General features: G+C 42.0%; 2 protein-coding genes across 2 annotated transcripts; both read right to left on the reverse strand.

Moving 5' to 3' along the window:
- Positions 1-172: 172 nt before the first annotated feature.
- Positions 173-4,990, reverse strand: nsmce2 (NSE2 (MMS21) homolog, SMC5-SMC6 complex SUMO ligase). The gene is made up of 6 exons (XM_069693155.1): positions 4,686-4,990; positions 3,369-3,481; positions 2,953-3,106; positions 2,048-2,139; positions 1,697-1,803; positions 173-411 (listed from the first exon to the last, which is right to left on the reverse strand). The coding sequence occupies exons 1-6, from the start codon at positions 4,798-4,800 to the stop codon at positions 300-302; spliced, it is 693 nt and encodes a 230-aa protein (XP_069549256.1). The 5' UTR covers positions 4,801-4,990; the 3' UTR covers positions 173-299.
- Positions 4,991-5,131: 141 nt separating this feature from the next.
- Positions 5,132-20,027, reverse strand: washc5 (WASH complex subunit 5). Its single transcript, XM_069693151.1, has 29 exons — positions 17,591-20,027; positions 16,694-16,984; positions 15,744-15,889; positions 14,978-15,062; positions 14,660-14,760; positions 14,147-14,339; positions 13,893-14,045; positions 13,617-13,730; positions 13,213-13,384; positions 12,715-12,842; positions 12,281-12,410; positions 11,840-11,952; positions 11,158-11,324; positions 10,663-10,738; positions 10,401-10,511; positions 9,788-9,928; positions 9,166-9,246; positions 8,953-9,054; positions 8,554-8,733; positions 8,306-8,430; positions 7,999-8,161; positions 7,760-7,862; positions 7,596-7,675; positions 7,399-7,502; positions 6,923-7,052; positions 6,638-6,734; positions 6,071-6,224; positions 5,812-5,899; positions 5,132-5,617 (listed from the first exon to the last, which is right to left on the reverse strand). The coding sequence occupies exons 2-29, from the start codon at positions 16,877-16,879 to the stop codon at positions 5,561-5,563; spliced, it is 3,480 nt and encodes a 1,159-aa protein (XP_069549252.1). The 5' UTR covers positions 16,880-16,984; positions 17,591-20,027; the 3' UTR covers positions 5,132-5,560.
- Between the last annotated feature and the right edge of the window lie 1,515 nt (positions 20,028-21,542).

Consider the following 21,542-nt stretch of genomic DNA (forward strand, 5'->3'; position numbering starts at 1 on the left):
ACTTTGAGCAAAAAGTGCCCTCTTGTGGTTCTGTTAACAAATATCTACAATTTGAGACATCAATGACAAAGTGTGTTGGTATAAAATTATGCACACAAAAATGCTCCAGATCAAATTCAACTGAGCAGCAGAGATTTTCTGAGGAACAAATGTCTGAAAAAATATTTATTAAAAAAAAAAACATTAGCCAAACTTAACAAACTGGCTCAAAATACTCCTGTGATCCTCTCTCGGTATCCAAGTCCTTCCCGAGGCCTGGGTTTTATGACCACTGATGCTGCCAATGAAAATGTAGAGCACTAAGTGTGGCTGTTCTGCCTCTTCTGGCTCTGGATCCTTCTCCTCAGCACCTGGTCAAGAATGAGGTCGGACTCTCTGACGTTTGCGTTCCCACATCCCACCACGGGACAGCTGAAAGAGAGAGATCGAAGAGCGTCTAAACACACATGTCTGATCAAAACCGTGTGCAACACATTGTGTTCCCACTCAAATCAAGTGAATGTCATATTCCCTGACTAAAAATGAATTTCCATGATCTATAATGAACAGAAAAACAGTCCGCTTTTGTGCTGATCAGAAAAAGATCCAGCCACATTACTTTATTTCTAGCAATTTGCTAGATATATTTACCAGTTCTCGGGTGTTTCAGTGCAAAATGTCGGTTTTTTTTTCCCTTGGACTGCCCCCCATGTAAAGATTCTCCTCCACTGGGCCTCAGCAGAGCAGTGACGGGGACAGCATGCTTTTTGCTGTTAGCGTAACTGCAAAGGAACCCCTTTCCATATTTTAATAGATCAATAGAAAGTAAACAAACTTTACATCTGGCTTTATTGAAACGTTTTTGAAATGTCTTTTTTCCTGCATGTTTGCCTTCGTTAGCAGCCGCAGGGAAAAAAAAGTATATCTGCACTGACGTGATTGTTGATGAGTGGAAAGGCTGTGAAACTCCTCGGGAAGAAAGTTAAATAACACTTTATAGAAAAATACTTCATGGAAAAATTACATTTTGATTAATGGCTACTAAAATTTAAACAGAACTTCAGGATATTCCATGACTTGGCTCAAAGTGATCAAATCCAGACTTTCCATGTCTGGAATAGACTTTTTATAATTCCATGATATTCCATAAATTCCAGGACCTGTGGGAAGCCTGACGTTAGGTGAGCAAACACTTTGTTAACTTCCATGCCAGCTCTGACTCAGCTGCTGATTGGATGACTTCTTTTCTGTGTTCTTACATGTAAACGTTGCATTGCAGAAACTTTTCCAACACGACACGTGCTTCGCTAACTTTTACCTCGAAGCACTGATCCCCCCCGTAGCGCTGAATGATAGGCACTTCAGTACGCAGGAAGCAACGTCTGATGAAACGCTATTGACTGCAGGTACACATCATTTCATCTGTCATACACCTAATCACAATCAGGATATTGCTGCTATAATGGAGCTCGGTGACCACAGGCAGGGCTCGAGACAATAGGCAGGTTTCTCTGACAACAACACGGACCGGCGCTGGGATTTCATCAGTGGTCCCCCAGGTGCAGCCACATTTAATTTAATTCCAACATCAAAGCAGCATAATAAAGAAAATGTGAATGAAGGCAGCCTGCTGGTCCAACGTTAGCCTGTGGAGTTGTTTACTGCTGCAAAACCTGACTTAACTTTCTAGCAGTCCTCCGAGGGACCGCGGTCTTACCGGCATTTCTTATTCTGGCTGTGTCTCCTTTTGATCAGGTCCAGTATGGCCGGTTCCTCATAGTGGTGGTTACACTTCTTGTTCTTCATCGGGTTCACCATTTCCACCTTGAATACAAATCAATAGAGGCGAGTAATATAATGAAACAGAAATCAACATTTTGCTGCTAAAACATCAAAGTGCCTCTCTGTGTTTTGCTGATATTGAAACAAATCCGTAACTGTCGTCAGAAATTAGGGAGACGAGTAAGAAAATAGAAATGTTTTCAAATAGAAAGCAGCAGTAAGTGGACTTGGGACAGCATGAATTATGTAAAGTAAATTCAGACATCAGCATCCGGCAGTAATCTACCTGTGTGAGTGGGCAGGTGAAGTTGACTTGGCTCTGAGTTACAGCGATGTCCTCATCGAGCTCCTCCATGTTCTCTGCCGACTCTTCATTGGCTGAAAACACAACATGCGAGTTTGTTTCCAAATGTCCAATCGCAGTACATTTATGGTCGCGCATGTAGCCCTGAAACGTCACCCCCAACAGGTGCACGGATACCTACCGGCACACGCAAACATTTCTTCCACTCACACTCGTACACAGACATCAATCTCTCCCGTTTATAGTCCACATATAAAGTTCACTGTCAGTTGTTGTTGTCCAGACACAGCTGCAACTACAAAGGTCATCCTGAGCCCGAGGTATCAAAACAAACTCTTAAGTGTCGCCTTCTTAAAGTCTTCCAGACGGTTGAGCCATGCAACGTCCTTCAATTTCAGCCTTTAAAAAGTATCTCTCAACAGGAACACGACGTTTTGCTGCCGATTCAGCGATCAATAATGATGCTTGATGACATTGACAGGAAAATGATCTCATTTTACAACGATCTACCTCAAAATGGGGTTTCTCGCGTTTCACACAGTGCAGCTTCTGGGACCGAGTCATGCTGGGAAAAATAACTTCATATATAATAACACTAACTAAATTTCTGCAGAGAACCTGAAAAGCATGTGTGGGCCGCCTTCGTAATCAGGGCCGTGATGGGAACCCCGACTAAAAAGCAGGAAATAACAGCGACGGGGTGACCAGACCAACATTCAATAACAAACGAATGAAGCTGAGTTTCAAATTAAACTAATTATCCTGGAAAGCTGAGATGTCCTCCCGCGAACACGCCTATTATCAAACTTTCCTACGTCCTGATTGCAGAGTCCAGCAGTCGACTGAACCCCAGTAGTTCACCTCGCGTGTCGCTCCACAGGCCTCACCTTGGTTGAAAGAGGTCTTGATGCTGTCCTTGAAGGCCATGACTTTGGAGTGATTGTGCAGATCGGCGTCCGACAGTTGGGCGATTCTCTCAGTGAACTGCTCCTTCACCGTGGCGGACAGGTTGACCAAGGCCTCCGGCTGCTGTGCTCTAGCCTTCAGAAACAGAAGTATGTTTCCTTGATCTTTGCAATTAGTCAAGTTCATCCCTTTAACTGCCACTTAAAAGTAGCACTTTGACATGACAGGAAGTCCATGGCAGGACTAAAGGACCTTTCAAACACTCAGTCATCCTAATGTACATATGTTCCATTAATCAATCCCTCACGCTGTAATGCATCTTGAGCTCAGTTCATTTAGCACAGAAGTAAGCCTGTTTCCCACTTATGTGATTAGTCCATGTCAGGTTTCCCCTCACCGCAGATGTGACTTGGTCTACGATGTCAACAAAGTAGTCAATCTCCCTGTCCAGCTTGGCACACTCCAGAATCATGACCTCCATCTCTTTGATGCCAGTGTGAACCCCTTCCTCTGAAACACGAGAGCACACAGTCATGAAAGAAGTCTGCAGACCATTTACATTATTAACAATACCTATGACACGCGCTAAAAATATACCATTACAAACAAAAGGTCCTGTAATTATCATTTTGCATGAAAACAGCAGTATTAACAACTTGTGTTGAGTGTGCAGGTACTCGTACTGCAGACTGATCCCTACAAGTGAAACATCATTATATTATTGGATCATTATTACTGATGCTTTAGTTGAGGCAGTGAGCCGATATTACATACTGTTGGCTGATTTAATCTAGAGCTACCAATGCATCATATTAATAAGCTGATCAAAAGTTTTGTATTTAAAAGTTACATTTCAGAAGTAACTGTAACTATTGCTGTCCGATAAATGTAGTCAAGTGATGGAAATTGACAAAGTACTGAAATGTACTTAAGTACTGAACAATTGAGATACTTGTACTTTACTTGATTATTTTCTTTTGATGCTACTTTATACTTTTACTCCACTGAATTTCAGAGGGAACTATTGTGTTTTCTGCTCTGCAACATTTGTCTGACAGCTTTAGTTACCTTTCAGATGAAGATTGGACACGGGGGATAATATAGGATGCCTTTAAAATACAACGCACTCTTAAAGATGAAACCAGTGGCGATGAACCTGTTTTGTCTTCTTTCATCTTACATGAGTTATTAACAACCAAGTGGTGATTTTTTTTTCCCCTCTAAACTTCTCACGTAGTTTTATCTTGATATAAATTCAAATAATCCAATATCTCAGCAAAAAAACCAACCTGAATCAAACATTGAAATCAGATTTGTGAATCAGGACTTTTCTCTTCTTTCCTCTCCCAGTAATCATCTGCGGAAACCTCAGATTTACTGTTTTTTATTTACTTCAAACTAGCTCCACCTGCAGCAGCTCCAACACGTGCTGCTTACAAAGGGATGCTTTATTATTAATAATAATCGAATGACGTCACACATTGATCACGTGTCAGTCAGAGGGACCAAACCGGCGCTTCAACTACATGTTGCTGCAGATCTTCGTGTACGTTTAACTTCAAGTAGGATGTTTCATGCAGGACTTCTACTCGTAATGGAGTATTTGTATATTGATGTGCGGGTACTCGAGTCAAATCTGCACTGCCGGTGTAGTGAAGTGCGACATTTTACCTTTGACTTGTGTTAATGTAAACGCATGAAGCCGTATATTTACCCCGAGCTTCCGCCAGGTCCATGGCCACATCCGTCAGTATGTCCATCCCCGTGCGGATGTCTGACTGACACGACTGCAGGCTCAGCACAGAGACGCGGACCTCGTTCAGAGACATGGCGACGTTTCACTCGCACACAACCTGCAGTCAGCCAACTTAGTTTGGCCTCGCTGGCTAACCTACTCACGGTCCTGCTTACCGCCTGAATGTTTCGTATCAGCGTCTTAACAACTATCTGTTTTGTTTTGTTTTTTCTTTCGGAAACGCTATTAAGAAGATAAACAGGCGAAGTGTTAAAAAATAATGACACGGTAGAAATAGACACAAATCACCCGCGTAAAAAAGGAACTACAACAACGGCTAGGTTTTGACTTCCGGGTACGTTAATTTCAAAGTAAAAGCCTGGTCCAAAAGATTTAGCAACAGAAGAGAAAGACAAAACACGAGCTTATGAACAATCATTTTTATGAATGAATTTCATTTGGAAATGGCACAGAATGGTAGTTGACAAAGTTGGCAAGTTAATTCAGAGGCAATTCAGTATTCTATCTATGTACAATCTGTAATTAGTGCAAAGCATTATTAGTCTAAATAACGAAATGTAAGTAAACACTTCAATAGGCCCCACATCAGACATCCCACTGTAGGAGAATCACAGGTGCAAATAATAAAATGAATGATGGCTGAATCTCATTTAGTTGCTTTCGCTGGTTGAGAGACGTGTGTGCTGACTCACGGTCACAGCTGACTGAAACACTTTAATAGAACAAAGCAATAGTTTATGTTGTTAGTAGCCCCTGTGCTTTTCCTACAATAAGTCAAAATGTCTGTAGTGAACAGAAGCAGAGTGTTCAGATGAAATACTTCATCCAGATCTTCACAGTATTGTTCGGAACTCATCAAAAATGAAACTGGGCACGTGAGCTTCGGCCACCTTCAGAAAAACAGAAGATAGAGAGAAATAAACATGACTAACGTGCAGAACACACACTAACATACAAGATATAGTGATTAAAAATGTCTAAGGTTGTCCACCACCCCCAGTTATTGTGAAACGTTAGTCTACTATTGTCTTACTATTGTTTTACAGCACTGCTGGCAGTATTAATGAGGTGAAAGTTGACCTACCTTACGGGACAGTTTTGTGTACTTCACATAGTCTTCGAGGAACATCAGAGCTCCCACCACATCAGAGGGCATGTCGGGGATTTTCTGACTATAATGGGATTAGATTGGAAACTCAAAGATGAATTGATGAAGCTATAACCAGATACATCTACTAATAAGATCAATAAACAATCACCAAAAAGAAAACCTACTTGACACAAACACACAAAGTAATCAATTCCATATGTAATTTCAGAAATGATTCCGTCTCTTGTGTTACCTTGTGCACTGCTCCATGATAGAGCGGATGAACTGACCAATCAGAGCCAAGAACTGCTGTGTGTATCTGGAGTGGAACTGCTTGAGCAGGGTGAGCAGGCCGAGCACCAGCGGAGGCCAGTCGACAGGGTCTGTGGCTTTTCTGCAGGTCATTCCTGGAAAAGCACAAACCGTCATCCATTTACATGAGCTGGAAGACTCACATGCCGGTAACTCTGGTACACTGATGGAGAAATCTACCACCGAATTACCACTGTTAGACCAAGAATCTGGTGAGCTCACAATACTTCCAAGTAGTGACTTCTTATATTTTCAGCAGTAATCTTCAATGTGTGCTGAGAGTGGTAAAGAGCCTATCCAATTAAAACCATATTCAAAAGAAATACAGAAGCCAATAATGGGTGTTATATCGTGGGTTGACTCTCACGTCAACAAAAACATGAGGGAAACATACAAATGCTACGGTGATGGATGAATGAAACTAGGAAATGTATCATTTCTAAAGATGAAACTGAACATCTGAGTTTAATGAGAGCCATGATACAGAAAACCCCCCAAAAAAGCTTACCTCGGTTTTTGCTGTACTGAAGTTTAGGCAGCTGAGCAATAATAAATAGGAAGTTGATGATGGGGAAGTAAGGGAGGCGCTTTGTAGTGATGTATATCTGTATGAAGCAGAAAAAGGAAAAATGGTCTGAACATCAGTCATGTTTAGAGGACAAAACAGAAATCAGAACAGAAAACAAAGGATGATGTGATGACACTTCAGTTTGTGTTTTTGATTCCAGGTGGAATGTGAGATTAGAACAAGAATACATCATTACAGGGAAAGAAACACCCTTCATCTCCCAACCTTGTTGAGTGGGTTGTGAATACCCGCAGCCTCCAGGTAGGCAGTGATGTCGTACAGAAGAGTGTTGTCCTCTTTCGGGTAGGGCAGAGATGGGTCCTGGTAATGGGCCTCAATATCTGCCAGCAGAGACCTGACGAGGCCGTAACCAGAGTGCACAGGAAAGAATAAAAGAAGATTGTAAAGAAAAGTTAGATGTACTGAAATAATCATTTTCCAGCTTTTACTTTTAACTTTTTTTTTTTTTTTTTGAGTACCAAGTACAGGCCACAAGAAAGAGTAGGAACTGAACAACTATCTACTGTTGACATCCAATTTAGTCCATAAACCACAAACAACAGCAGCATACAGCTCATGTCAGTGCCTTTAATGACTTTGAAATGAAACGACACATTTCCCTCAACACCAACAATAAAAACTATATTCTTAAAGAGACATTCCTAAAGTAGTCTGATCTTTAGTGCAGAGAAAAGACTGACTTGTTGAGGTTTTCCAAGGCAGCGGCCAGGTGTTTGGAGTCAAACTTGCAGGAGTAGTTTAGCTCATTAGCAATCTGCTGTCTGAGAATCTGCATCTGACCGACCTACAAAAAACAGGCGTGACATTATTTTTTTTTCATCTTGTCTTGGTATTTATTTTCTATTCACTAACATGAGAGAACGACATGGATTAGTACCTTCATGATGGACTCCAGGTACCCACCCCAGATCTTCTGGGATTTGGCCACAGCGGTGGCGTACACTTTGCTGGCATTACCTATAACAACGAAATAATACATAGATTTTGTATGAGGAAGATAAAAATCTGGCAGGTTATAGATTTCCCTCAGTGAATACCTACCCACAATGCCCTGCACTGGGTTAACGGCGCCCAGCATGGTTTTGAAGACTTCCACCACAGCTTTGTCCTTCAGGATGGTCTTCTGAATCATCGTCAGGAAGTTCTGATGAGACAAACACGCTGCAGTTACATTCAGGAGTTCAAACTACGTGCACTGAAGACGTCATAAAAACCCTTACAAGGTTTTAGGGTTTCAGTTTTGTCGGCGAGTCTGAGCCCTTTTCTGAAGGGCTGATTACCTGAAGTTCCTTGACAATCATGAAGCACAGCAGGCGATCCAATCCGTTGAGACCAAATGTTCCCAGGGTGTTCTGGATCTCAGAGAACAGCCGGTTGTTGGTCACCTCATGGTGGCTCTTCAGGTCGTACCAGGTGTTCATCTGGTCGATGTAGCACGTCACCCTGCAGGAAGGACAGAAGATTGACATCTCCATAGATGAGCTGAGATTCTGATCTCCGTTTTCAGATTCAAACTGAGTTGTTCAGTTAGTTGGATTGCAGTGATCCTTCTTTTGTAAGTTCACTGTTGTATTTGAGGAGACATACTTGGGATCAGTGATTCGGAGGATCTCCCTGCACAGGCGACCAATGAAGGTGGCGGACTCGTCCACAGAGGGAAACTTGGGGATCGGGATGTGGGTGGACTGGTGCACGCTCTGCCAGTCCTGGATCTGAATGGGAGCAAGAAATCAACCCGATCAATCAACTCCCTTTACTGACCAAACAAACAGAGCATTTCCTATTGATGACACTATTCAGTATTGTAAAAAGCACGCTCGTGTATTAAGCCTGACCTTGGTCCTGAGGAAACTGTTGCACTCCTGCTCTACATTGTAGTTGATGATGCGGGAAACTTCCTCCTGCCAGATTTTAAGGCCGTAAATGCTGACGTAGTCCTGGATGTACTCGAACGACCTGTAGAAGCCATCCATGGTGGCCGCCATCTCCTTCAGCTTGGGCATCAGTTCACTGAGCTGACAGAGAAGAATATTTTATTATTGTTTACTCTCCTGTTTTTAACTGCTGTTTTCCTTGATTCTCACAGGGCAGGAGGTGAATTCAACTTTGGCTGCAGCATCCCACAGAAAGATCTATCAATCACTGTGATTTGATTTTTAATCACACCAAATAAATCAGAAACTTGAACTGAGGACTGATGATGCTATCAGCACATAACAGATCTAATGTCTCACCTTAGCCTTGGGGTTGAAGATCAAGCCTTTGTGCAAAGCATAAGCCACCCTCTTCACCAGCTCCTTCCTGATGCCGTCCTCCAGCAGCTGCTTCGGATCCACCTAAAACATCACAGCCTGTTAATAATGCAAACTGCGCTGCGGCTGACGTCGGCATCAAATCCGTCTGGAAATCTTCCTCCAAAGTCCAAAAAACTTCATCACAGCATTCACCTTAATGATCCCAACGAGAGTGGTCTTCATCATCAAGATGCCCTCGGTGAAAATAGAGATGTCGTGGGTGAGTTTCGCCACCTGTCATCACATGAAACAGGATGTTCAGGTTAACAGATGACAGTCACAATCCAATGTGAAAGTATTGGGATAAGCTACTCCACAACAATGGTTATAGAGATGACTGCAAGCAGACATTGTACTGCATAAACAAACAGTTGCGATGTTGCTTTGTTTTCTAGTTGAAAAGTTAAACTCTGTGACACTCACATTTCACTTCAAGGCATTTAATGCTGCATTTTAAAAGAGGCCTTATAAAAACAAGTTTGGACTTCAGTGCTTGAAATTCTAATTCATGCATTTCAAGTACATCTGCTGGCACAATCTGTTTTCACTTCAAACTTTCTTCTCTAATTTGTATTTCACATCAAATCCTGTGGGTGTGATATAATTTTTTTTTCCAAAAAAGGCCAACTTGCTGCCTCCAATTCCCGAACAGCAGATGAGTCGACATCAAAACAAAACAACATGCAGCCCGCACTTTATATAAGATCTGAGGTTTTTTTTTAATTTACATCAGTGAGACTGTGAACAACACTGGAGGAGTAGGAGTCAGATTTACTTCATAGCGAGCCCCCAGCTGAGAGTAGTCCTTTAGTTTGTCCTTATCCAGCCGGGTGGGCACCTCCATGATGTCGTGGATCTGCAGTTTGATGATTTTGGCCAAAGACGTAAACATGCTCTCCGGGATAATTTGCAGGACCTGGCGGCAAGAAAATAAAACAAACTGAGCACCAACATGAATCTAGATTATGTTTGAGTTTTTTGGTTGTTTTTTTTTAAAGCTGGATGGTTGAGATTAGTCCTCAGAAGCAAGATGGTGTATGATGCTGTGGACGAAGAATATCGTGCACAGCTAGAAGGAGCGAGTCCTCTGGCATGAAGTAATGCGTGATGTGTCGATGACACCAGAAGGTAGCACCGTCTTAAGGCAGACATCCACTACACATTATTTTTGTGGGTAAATTTGCCAAACAGATTGTTTTCAAAACATGAATCATTCCTGAAGCTGTTACTGCACAGATACTGAACAATAATTTGCGGCACGCAGAGCTCATTTGTTGATGTTATGAGGCCATGTTCATCTGTGAGTACCACAGGGAACATCAGTCCTCCTTGACAAAAAAACCCATTTGGAAACAGAATCTACTTTTGGAAGATCTACTGTCTCGTACCTTTCTGACATAAGCCACCAACTCTCCAGAGTAGAACTGTGAAACACTCAGCAGGTCAGCGCTGTTGGCCTGGTTGATACGCAGCAAGGGAAGATCCAGCGCAGACGCCAGCTGGTCACACAAACACACACAAAATGACCACTTTAAACTCACGGGTAACACTTCTCCATATCAAGCCAAGGCTATGGGAATAATTAATCAATTCTTCATTGTTCTTTTTTCAGTGTGTGCACACGTCTGTTGAACACAAACAGCACCTCACCTTCAGAAATGTAGCTCTCAGTTTGGTGACCATGGACGGGTTGACTCGGATGCTCTCCTGCATAATGGATGTAAAGCTGCAGAATAAAACATAAGTCAGCAAACACTGGTGAAATCTGCTTCACAGACAAAACAAAAATCAAAGTCAAACCAGCAGCAGCACTGTGGCATTTTTCATGGTTTATGATACAGAAAGCTAAGCAGTAAGGGCCTCTGCTGTCTTTGGCTGACCGTGTGAAAGACACGTGTGTTAGTATCTGCATAATAATGAGGAGCTATGATGAGATAAGAGCAGTGATTTCTTATTTATAAGGCATTTAACTGACCTGTGAAGAGACTGATTCACTTTCAGTATATTCATGGTTACTTTACTATCACTGATCTACTTTATCAAAAGTGAGGTTATACTGTACACCAATATATGACATCACACAAATTAACCCCTCTATATGAGCCGTATTTTGTATCATTTTATTCCTCATCAGCAACTAAGTACCTGTCAATTATCTGCCATGCGTAGGACAGGTCTCCAACGATCTGCATGGTGATGAGGACTTCCTCTTTGATATTGATGGTGCGGATCATTTGGTGAAGGAACTTCCTGGTGTCGGCCAGGAACTGACAGACCTGCATGTTCGACTCCAGCTGGTGGAACTCCTGGACCTGCAGACAGGGAGGAAAACATTTTACACACACACACACACACACACACTGCTGCACAAAACACACACCGCTGCACTCACAGGTCTTTATCCGAGGATTGTCGCACATTTTTTTTTGGTATTGTTATTTTCTTGGAGATAATTTTCTGTAGGGACTCATCACATTTTTGACTCATGAACATAATTTAGCAACGACTAGCTAATTTTGCAAACAGCCAATATTCACATATATAAACATCTCCCAGCTGTTGTTCCATTTGTAGTTTTATAATAAATGGCGCCACGAAAGACAGAAAAAAGCATCTTGAGTCATGTTTCTGTTTATATGAATTTAGTAAAAGTTCAATTTAGTTCTGCTACTGCTTTTCAACATTGTTCTTGGATTCACTTATTATCCACGCACGAGGCAAACAAAGCATCTTCTTGTACTCAAGAAGGGAGCATTAACACCATTATCTTCACCAGATCCACACTGAAACTGTGAAACCATGGTGGAAATATAATTATCCTGCTCACCTCGACGAGAGCCTGTATCAGCTGAACTGTCTTCCTCCCAGCAGCCGTAGAGTCCTCGTAGTTCAAAGACTCGATCTGCTTTGAGATTTCCCTGAACCAGGCCTGTAAGTTCTCTGTGAAGGATAGTAGAGGTGTGCGGTACAAGCGAGACACAAAATGTTATCAAAGTGTTTCCCAAAAGCTGGTGGTTAAGAAAAACGTGTCTCTGCTCGAGCTAAGTATGACTGATGTAAATTTAATCCGCCTCCCCCTGCGTGCCTACCTTTAATCCATTTCTTTCCAGCATGTTTCCCTGCCTCAACATTTTCCTCTGAACAACTGAAACCCGTGTAAGCATTTGTGTTCCAACACTGAAATGACGTTCAAAGTGTGAAACGCCGCACGGCTGAGGCTCCTATGGTCACTGTGTGTAATCCTTTCACCTTATCCAGCCTAGCTCACCGTTTTTCTCCACCCTGGTGAGAGGTTTGACGCCGGAGAAGACTTCGGCCAGCTCAGTCATTCTCTCTGATCCCTCCTTCTTGTAGCTCTCCCATTTGATCTGCTTCTCTGACAGCATCTGCTTGAACATCTGGAAGAGGGACAGCGCAGATGCTAAGTCGACGAGGAAGGATTAGTCAGATGAGATGTGTAATTAGGACATTAAATTTGTGTCCTCTCCTAATGATAAGGCTGCCTAGCCATATGCTATCTCACTGTATGCTAATAAAGAAAAGAGAGCCACAGTGGATTCAGGTATTCACGTCATACACAAAAAGAAGCGCAACACTTTTTTTCTTTAACATTTCCTTTACTATTAATGACAATTTGCTCTTATTTTCCCATGTTTTTCTCTGTCACCATGACATTATGTGAAATTAATGAAAGTGTCCTACCTCTTTGAGTGTGAACTCAAACTGAGCCGTGTCGAGCAGGATCTGGAACAGGATCCTGGGGTTGTACTTGGAGTCGTTGAGCACTTGGTCTTTGATCTGACGCAGTCGCTTGTTGTTTGGGTCGTAGGCTACGAGACAAAAGATGACTTGTATTCGTAATTTAGAAATCAAAACAATAGTTTCATTAACATCACCTTTCTAAAAGTAAGGCAAAGTTTGGAAATATGGGTGTCATTGTACCGTATTAACATTTCCATAAATTCTCTAGTAATGAATTAATCTCAAGTAAGACAGCTCAAGCTAACTATAAATCGGCAGATGTGAAATTTGATATGAATTTCATAAAATGTGAAAAATAACAAATAATTCTAAATATTCCTTGACTTTTCCCAGTTAGCTTTATTTGGTGGTCAATTGAAGCATCACGAGACACTCGATGCGTCTTCTTCTCCGAGCAGTTTCATGGTATTTCAGGAAAAATCGGACAAATATTCTCACCTGACTCTGCAGAGTGCAGCATCAGCCAGCGAATAGCAACGTTGCAGTCCCTCAGACAGTTGAGCAGTTTGGGAATGTTGTCCAGGATGATCTCTTCCCTGAGGAAACCCTCCTTCAGCAGCTGCTGCACCTGAGGTCTCAGGCTCTCCATGCTGGCTGCATACCGAGTGGCCTAAACACAGAGATGGTGGAGCGTACAGTGGGAAATCTTTCATTCTGGACAATTCATTACACCATCCTTTTAACTAACTTCTCAAGAGAAGGTTCAAATTGTCTTTCTGAAGTTGCAGATTTGTGTTTCACTTTAGATTCTGTGCAGTCACTCTGACAGATTAACACACCGAAAGACTTCAAATTGAAAAATCTGAAGACACTGACATGGAAGCTAATGCATTTTTTAATACCTGCTCTTTGATGTTAGCGGAGTCCAGGGTGTAGTTGAGAGCAGTCTTGGCAGCTTTGTACGGCTCCCAGGCCTCCACCAGGTTCACTGTGATGCCCATATAGATACTGATAACCTGCAGACAGACGACACAAACACATCAATCCAATATTCCCAATAATAAACAGAGACATATATAAGACAGTGAACACTGTAGCATTTTATAAAGTAGTTTATATGCAGCTCTAATCCACCGGTTTGACGAAGTACAGCTTAAAAGGACACCTATGTGTCTTACCCAGTTATCAGGGAAGTACTTGTCCACTATCTCCCTCATCTTGGCCTGCTGGGTCTGCAGGATGGAGGGACTGAAGTAGAGGCAGATGTACAGCATGGCTGCCTGGTTAGCCAGCGCTGTGCTTCGATGCTCTGGCAGAGGGTAAGCAGAAACCTGGTGGACAAAAGGATAGATGAAGATTTAGACTACAATCTATACCCACTCAGGCTACAGTCTCAGAAAACAAAATTGTGTCTGTCCAAATTGTTTCTCACTTGGTTGTAGATGTCGTCTGAGCGCAGCCTCCCAACGACCATGCTGATGAAGGTGGCGCTGATGGGAACCCTCTGGAAGTAGCTCTCCGGGTAGTTAGCTGGCCGTTTGGCTCCCGGCTGGCTGGAGTAGCCGGTGCTGCGCAGGAGCTTGCAGATGTCGTCCAGGTTGGAGTCAGCTGATGAACGGGCAGCACTGAGGGAGAAAAAAAAAAAGTTTTTTAAATTAAAGTATGCATTTTTGATAACCATCAACACAAACACATGTTATTTACTGGTTAACATGGGTAAAGTAGTGATTCTGAATGTTCAGATCTGTTGCTCTGTGTGTTGCTTCAGCGTGTTTGTGTGCGTGGTCTTGTGTGTACCTGACAAAGGTGTCTATGAGTCGGGGAAGTGACTCAACTTCTGCTGCTGAGCGAGCTCTCTGGCTAACAAGTGAACTGAGCGTATCGAACGTGAGTCACCGAGAAAATGTCGTATGTACGCATGGGGGCGTGTGAGTCACAGGCTCACCTGTATCTATAATAGGACACGAGCATCCGCTCTCTGACCTCCCCTTCAATCTTATGGTCAATAACCAGCAGCATGACTCCGTACAGGTAGAGAGCTTCACACTGAGGGGAAAAAAACACACACAACTTCTGTAGTCTCTCTTCAGTTACTTCTGATGTGTCATTATAAGGACAAAGTACATTAATCGGAAATCAGAGACACAGGTGACTAATATTATCTCATCAGAAACAGATATCTAGAAGACGACAGCTTGTGTGTAAAGTTCACTTGTTTTGTGATGTTACAAAATGAAAACTAATTAGTATTTGGGTTACTTACTAGGAGCTGTTTCCCATCCTCATTTAGAAGCACAGTCTCCAAGGTCTGCTGAATATAAACCCCCTCATACAGGTCATCCAAATATCTGGAGAAGAGAAGATAATATAATCACATCACAGTGTTTTGTTCATGCTCATTATCATGAACGTGATATCTCAGGAACACCTAAAGACACTTTCTTTAAACTTGGACTCAAGGATGAACAGATTACATTTTGGTGGTCGAAGGTCACTGTGAACTTAAAACATTTTTTATTTCTGGCAATAACTAAGAATGTGCTAATTATGACAAAATGTGACACAAATCTCTAATCGGAAGAAATTATGAAGCAAGGACATTTTTATATCTAAAAGGGAAAAGGTCGAGTTCTCTGTGACATCCTAATGTTTTGCAAAACCCCTTTTCTGGCCATTATTTAATATCATAACTCAGAAACAGAAGATGAGCTTGTGACCATATTTCACTTGTGAGTGTCGACCTTGAAACTGCAGTGATTTCAGAGATCTTCTTTAATCCAGGGGTTCAGAATTTCTAGCTTCTTTGCAGCAACATCCATATTTGAAGCACTGTATACTTTCATGGCTACAACTTCAATCGGAATCAGTTTTATTGGCCTAATTCACTTCTTTTTTTTTTTTAAAGGGTGCCTCAAGGTCACAGGCCATGTTTCTATGATTTCTTTGAACAGAATGAGCTCAAAATATGTTTTTGACTTCTGAAGAACTGACTGAACTCTAAGTGAACTGAAACAAACCCCGAAACGTACCTGTTCAGATCTACTATATATTTGTGGACACTCTCAAAAGCCAGATAAAACCTCGACAGAATCTCAATGTTGTTCTCTCGAAACTCTTCGTCCAAGTCCTGAAGATCAGGTTTGGTTTCCAGCTTCGCCTCGTAATACTCAGGACCCTGGAGAGGAATAAACACTGTCAGACAACGCAGTGCAAACGCAACTACTCGTGTCTTTATGAAAATGGACATACAGCCACAATGACAGCAAGGTAACACAGCTGGTTTTCAGCTATGTTTTCCTCTCTGGGAAAACTTGCAGCAACGCATCAAAGCCAACACTGGATATATACCTCCTATTACCATCCATCAAATATACTGTAATTCCTTATAATGTCGAATTCAAAACTGAGAATGCACCATGTGAGTGGTTTCCATCAAACCCTGTGGTCTTCTCAGTGTTAGCAGTTACAGCTGGCCCACCCCTCGTGAAATTTAAGTTGACGATCAAAGAAAATAATTGTGATTAGCAGTTTAATTTTCTTTTTCTGTTAATTTCCTTTTTCATCTAGCTTAAACCCAAACTGTCCCCAAGGCAGTGCTGTGGTGTTTGGCTTTGCAACCATATGTTCATGTTGACAGATGCCCATTAAAATACGGGACAGTGCCTCAAGATAAACAGTTGGTGGCGCTAGTTCTCCACTTGTGTGCCATTAAACAACAGCAGCAGAAGGAGATGCAACGAAATGAAAAGAAACAGTGGAAACAGTGATGAAAATAAGACATCTCTGCTAGTGTCATCCAGCTGTTTGTATGCAAATGAATGGAAACGATTTTTATTATGCAAACTGGTTGATAAGCTCTAATAATGGTGATCTGGTGATTATGTAATAACTGCGACAGGTTTAAGCACAATAACCTTTAGATCACAGGTGTTCAAGGCTACGTTAAAGGGTTTTTGGAAACTCCTGAGGTAATTCGCACCTTGAAGTAGCTGAAGTCACAGATAATGTCTCCATATTTCTGATGGTCACTTTTGTCCTTGAGCCTAAAAACTGGAGGGATGAAGTCAGAGAGACGCAACAGCTCGGCGATGATGGCGTTCCCTCTGGACACGATCCTGAGGATGGCCTGACCACACAGGTTGTTCTCGGCCAGGAAGTCCACCATAGTGGCTGGAGGAGGAGGAGGAGGAGGAGGAGCAGGAGGAGGAAGATGCACAATGCAACTACACTTTGATACTGTGAGTGTGCAGATAAAATACTCCAGCAATTCCTAAAAAAAAAAATAAAAAAAAAAGAGGGTGTTTGAAAACAACAGAAAATGATTTAAAACGTTTTTAGGTACTTTTTAAGGCGACAGACAGTTTCTGTCACAGACTGGTCCTGGGACAGAAAAAGCTGCAGGTTAAAAGCCAATTACATTACTGAGAGCAAATGTCCTGCTGACTGAGGACGTCGCTTAAGAGCGGGTGTCTTCCGCATTGCGTGGCGAGGATTTGAACTATTTTCTTGCATTACAGCAATTTGGAAAACGTTTTAGTCCTAAATTATCTGAAGGGGAAAAACTCTTCAAATGTTTCTAATTTCCAGATCTCTTGACGTCACAGCGAACACATGGAGAACCGGTCGTCCAGCTGCTGATAGAAGTTGTGTTTGGTGTCTAAACGGGAGAGTTTGAGGATCGTAGTTTTTAAACGTGATCTGTCACCGCCGAGCTAACGTTAGCATGTAGCCTGGGAGATACTTTCATCAGCTGTGATGCTAAATACGACAGCGCGTGAAAGTGGCTGATTACCTTTTCCTACATTTTGTACTTTTAATTCAAATAGTGTGGCATAAAAGTCCAACATCTACGGAAAAAAAAAAAAAAAGCACTTACCTCAGCTCCTCTCTTCCCTGTTTACGTCCTCATGACCAACCACGTGATTATGCTGCTGGGTGTGTTGGGTTTTGTTTCATTCCGCACGCCGGAGACGAGCGGAGACAACTTAGAGAAATGCCTTAACCTCCACCAGAAGTAGATGCACTTCAGAAAGAATCATTCTTTATATTTAGTTTCCGCAAAAGATCATGACACTAAACATCTTAATTGAGCCTAAAATTATGAGTAAACTCGACTCGATAGATAATTTTTTTTTTTTTTTAAGTTTAAGCCTGTTTATCTTCCCCCTGGTCCTCCTCGTCAGGATAATCAGTTATGTGTCTCTAGGTGGCGACAGAGATCCACTCGACCCTCAGTTGATCTTCCTCACTGTTACTCCACCACACCGAGGCCCTGTGTGGAGATCCGTGGCTCCACAGGGATGCAGTGATTTGCAGGAATGAAATACGAAGAATGCGCTTGAAGTCAAATTAAACCAACCCACTGTATCAGAGATCAAACCACGGGGAAGAAATGTATAATCCTCTGGCAACTGATACAATATTTTATCACTAAAATATTCTTCTCTTGAAGGCCTGTTAATATGACCTTCCTGCAACTTCAGCAGCAAAACCCTCATTATTCATCGTCATGTATTCAATAAGAACCAGTTTGGCTGCAGTAGTAATTAACTTGTAAATACCAGAGTCTGCCACACATTGTGTCCAACACGGCTGAAATAACTTACAAACCTGCTTGACCAACATGTGGTCGGCGTGGATGAATGAGCATAATCCCTCATGTTTCCTCCAAATTCTGATTGAATTGGACTTTTATTGCCAATAAGTCTCACAGGCTGGCAGGCACTTTCTCTAAGCAGAGTGAGCCAGAGGTTAATAATAGTCATAGGGTGAGAGCTGTTTGTTTGACCTGTCATTTCTCTGTGTGGCAGAACAAGGCTTCATCTCAGTCCAGTTGATCTCTTTGTGTGTCCAAATGGATTGTAAGTCCTCATTATTCAACTTCCAAGTGCTGGAACAGCTGTAAATCTTTTGATACAACATTTTTCACATCATCTTAACTGTGTTTTATCTTTGATATGCAAAGGATTCTCTGCTCCAGGGTGCAGATTACCTTCAGTGCTTTTACTTTATTCATTAGCGCAGTGGTGATTGACAGGAAAATGAGAGACACAGGGTGTGACATATGGCAAGGTGAGCCACACTTAACGTCCTGAATAATGTGCTTCTTATCTCTCCGAGCCACCGGAGCACCATTATTTCAATGCATTTTATAGTGGGGACAAGAGAGAGAAATACCTACGGAGACAGATGCAATTTAGATTCATAGCTTGCCTCCTCATTGACCTGACTGTCCGCAAACTACACAGTGTCCCTGCGGCCGCCGGATTCATTACCCGTTTACCGTCACTCCAAGGTCACATTCTCAGCGGCACCTGGGTCAGCTACATGGGCTTCCTGGGAAGCATCGTTAAAGGTTTTCACTAATGAGGTCTCTTATTACACACCTTCTTTATTAACCTTCTGCTGCCTTGAGGAGTTTTCTCTCCTTGTTATCTTGATCGGTCTTTGTGGGATCTCAGGGAGAATTGCCTTTATTGTAACATATTAGATTGTTTGTGATGAATCAATAGCAGGTAAAGGGCAGCAGATATATGCAGTGACAGTGCAATTTTTTTCCTATAGAGTAATATTTTAAACAAAAAAAAAACAAATGACCCTCACGTCTCTGCCCATTAGGAGCACTGACGGCTCTCACTCTCATCTCCAGAGCCTGGCAAATGATGGTAATCTCTCATTTACTTTTTGTGTTAACAAACTCACCAAATTAGGAACCTTGAATAAAAAAATTGTAATGTTTACATTGGAGGTTATTATCTGTATCCAGCAGATGTAGGTGGGTAATTTTAAGTCCCTGCGTGTGCATTTATGCAAAGAATGGTCTGGATTCACAAATGCAAGGACGTCCGTGAATGTGCGACTGGAGACATTAGCAAACACACACGTGTGTGCATGTGTCCCTTCAGGCCCTGTGTGCCCTTTATTAGCAGCAAGTTGACTCTATTCAGCTCGACTAGTGATTAGACCTTTTCATGGCTGGAACTTTCACACCGCTGTGAACTGTATGAGGTGATTAAAGGCCGCTCAATTTGTAGTCCAGTCCCACTGCTATTCTCCCTCATTGATCTTTTTCAGGCCCTTGAAGTGAGAGCTGCACAGAGCATGGTTCTCTGACTGGAATAAGATATGATGCCTTACTACATCTTGTCAGCAAATATTTCACAGGCATGTATGAAATCTAATTACAGTTAGAATTAGCAGCCATGTTCGGTTGGTATTTAGTAACATTTATGTGATTAGCTTTGTAGTCGCTTCTTCTGACACTGTTACAACCAGCAAAAATCTGTTACCTGCGCTGTGATTTGTATCATATATAACACAAATGTTACAGTGATGACTGATCAGATGAGGCAAAAAAAAAAAGTTGGTTATTTGAATTATTTAGTTGTTCAAAGTTAACTGGACTTGCTTTGGTTTCTTGAAGACATTTCAGGCTTCTTAAATTCTGCCCTTCAGATGAGAGGTGAAACATCTGCAAGGAACTCAAGGTAGTCCAGCTGCCTTTGGAGGCCCCTTCGATTGAACATGACCTGGAGAACTGAGCATCTTTTATTCAATTCAGTTCAATCCCAACAATTCCTTCATGAGAGACAGCTGGGAGGAAGAAAACTCCCCTGTTACAGGAAGAAAAACGGACAGAACCAGACTCAGAGGTGGGCGTCCATCTGCCTCGACTGATTGGGGTGAGGGAGGGGAAGTAGAGAGAAAAAGGACCGCATAGTGACAGACACTTTGACATTTTGAGTTATTTGTTATGAAATTTTCTGTAAAGATGCATCAGAATCAAAATGGACCCCAGTTGTCCTCAGATAATTGTATTACAATGCCACACTTTCAGAAATATTATTCTACTACTACTAAGGAATTCAGGGACTTTTAATCTCAATCTAAAACCATGATAGGTGCTCTCAACAGCATGCAAACATGCTGACAATGACAATGCTGACATGTTGTTAAACATAATGTTTACAATGTTCACCAGTTTAGTTTAGAGAATTAGCATGCTAGCATTTACTACTGAGAAATCTTTTCCTGAATGCGTCCAATAGCTGTCAGGACATTTTACTCCAGAAAACCACAAAGAACACAATGACAGCTTCATTTATCACGAGAGGAAAAGTCACTGAGGTCAATAGGATTCAGCTTCTTGGCAACATGAATGTCTAAACAAAATTGAGTGAAAAATCCTCCATTCGCTGTGGAGATATTTCAGTCAGGACCAAAGTGAAAAAAGCTAGATTACCTTTCAGAGCCAGCATGGCCAAAAACACCGTAATCTTGACCTTAAATTCATTGATCTTCCTCGTTTTCACTACTTGCTCTGTTGGCTCTGCACATCCAACACCTGTTACACATCTGTCCATCCTAGAAGAGGGATCAGTTCTTACTGTGCTGCTCTCCAGGAGGTTTCCCACTTTTTTTTTTCCATTGTAGGGATTTATAAAAGAACTCCCCCCCATGTTAATCGAGGGTTTGAGAATGAAGCCTTTGTACAATTTCCCCTGTATTTTAAAGTCCTCCATTGTGACTTTGGTCCATGTAATTAAGTTTGACTCAACTTGACTCCACAGCAAAACGTGTTCCCTTTCATTTTCAATGGGTAATCAACTAAAACACATGCAATCCTGATACTCACTGCGGAGAGAGGAGAAAAGGCCGGGACAAGGGTGATTACATCACCCCTGCTCGGTGCCAAAGCACTTCCCACAAGGAGTTACGAGGCTAACAAGTAGTTTCAAGACAAATAGCAAAGGCTGATTGTGGTAATGCTCCAATATCAGATTCGATCAAGGAGCAGATGTCTTTTTATTGCAAGTCATTACTGTTGT

The sequence above is a fragment of the Brachyistius frenatus genome, unplaced genomic scaffold, assembly GCF_029030835.1.
Source record: "Brachyistius frenatus isolate BFR_SWC_R1_liver_20210118 unplaced genomic scaffold, ASM2903083v1 Contig_14, whole genome shotgun sequence".
Lineage (NCBI taxonomy): Eukaryota > Metazoa > Chordata > Actinopteri > Embiotocidae > Brachyistius > Brachyistius frenatus.

What these genes read in the sequence shown, in the direction of transcription:
- nsmce2 (XM_069693155.1), bottom strand. Translation starts at nt 4,800, where the DNA reads ATGTCTCTGAACGAGGTCCGCGTCTCTGTGCTGAGCCTGCAGTCGTGT. An exon ending in CAAGACCTCTTTCAACCAAG is followed by an intron (nt 2,140 to 2,952) that starts GTGAGGCCTGTG and finishes TTGTGTTTTCAG; the next exon opens with CCAATGAAGAGTCGGCAGAG. An exon ending in AGCCAGAATAAGAAATGCCG is followed by an intron (nt 412 to 1,696) that starts GTAAGACCGCGG and finishes TCTCTCTTTCAG; the next exon opens with CTGTCCCGTGGTGGGATGTG.
- washc5 (XM_069693151.1), bottom strand. Translation starts at nt 16,879, where the DNA reads ATGGTGGACTTCCTGGCCGAGAACAACCTGTGTGGTCAGGCCATCCTC. An exon ending in TCTTCAACCCCAAGGCTAAG is followed by an intron (nt 8,734 to 8,952) that starts GTGAGACATTAG and finishes CTTCTCTGTCAG; the next exon opens with CTCAGTGAACTGATGCCCAA. An exon ending in ACAGTTTCCTCAGGACCAAG is followed by an intron (nt 8,431 to 8,553) that starts GTCAGGCTTAAT and finishes GCTCCCATTCAG; the next exon opens with ATCCAGGACTGGCAGAGCGT.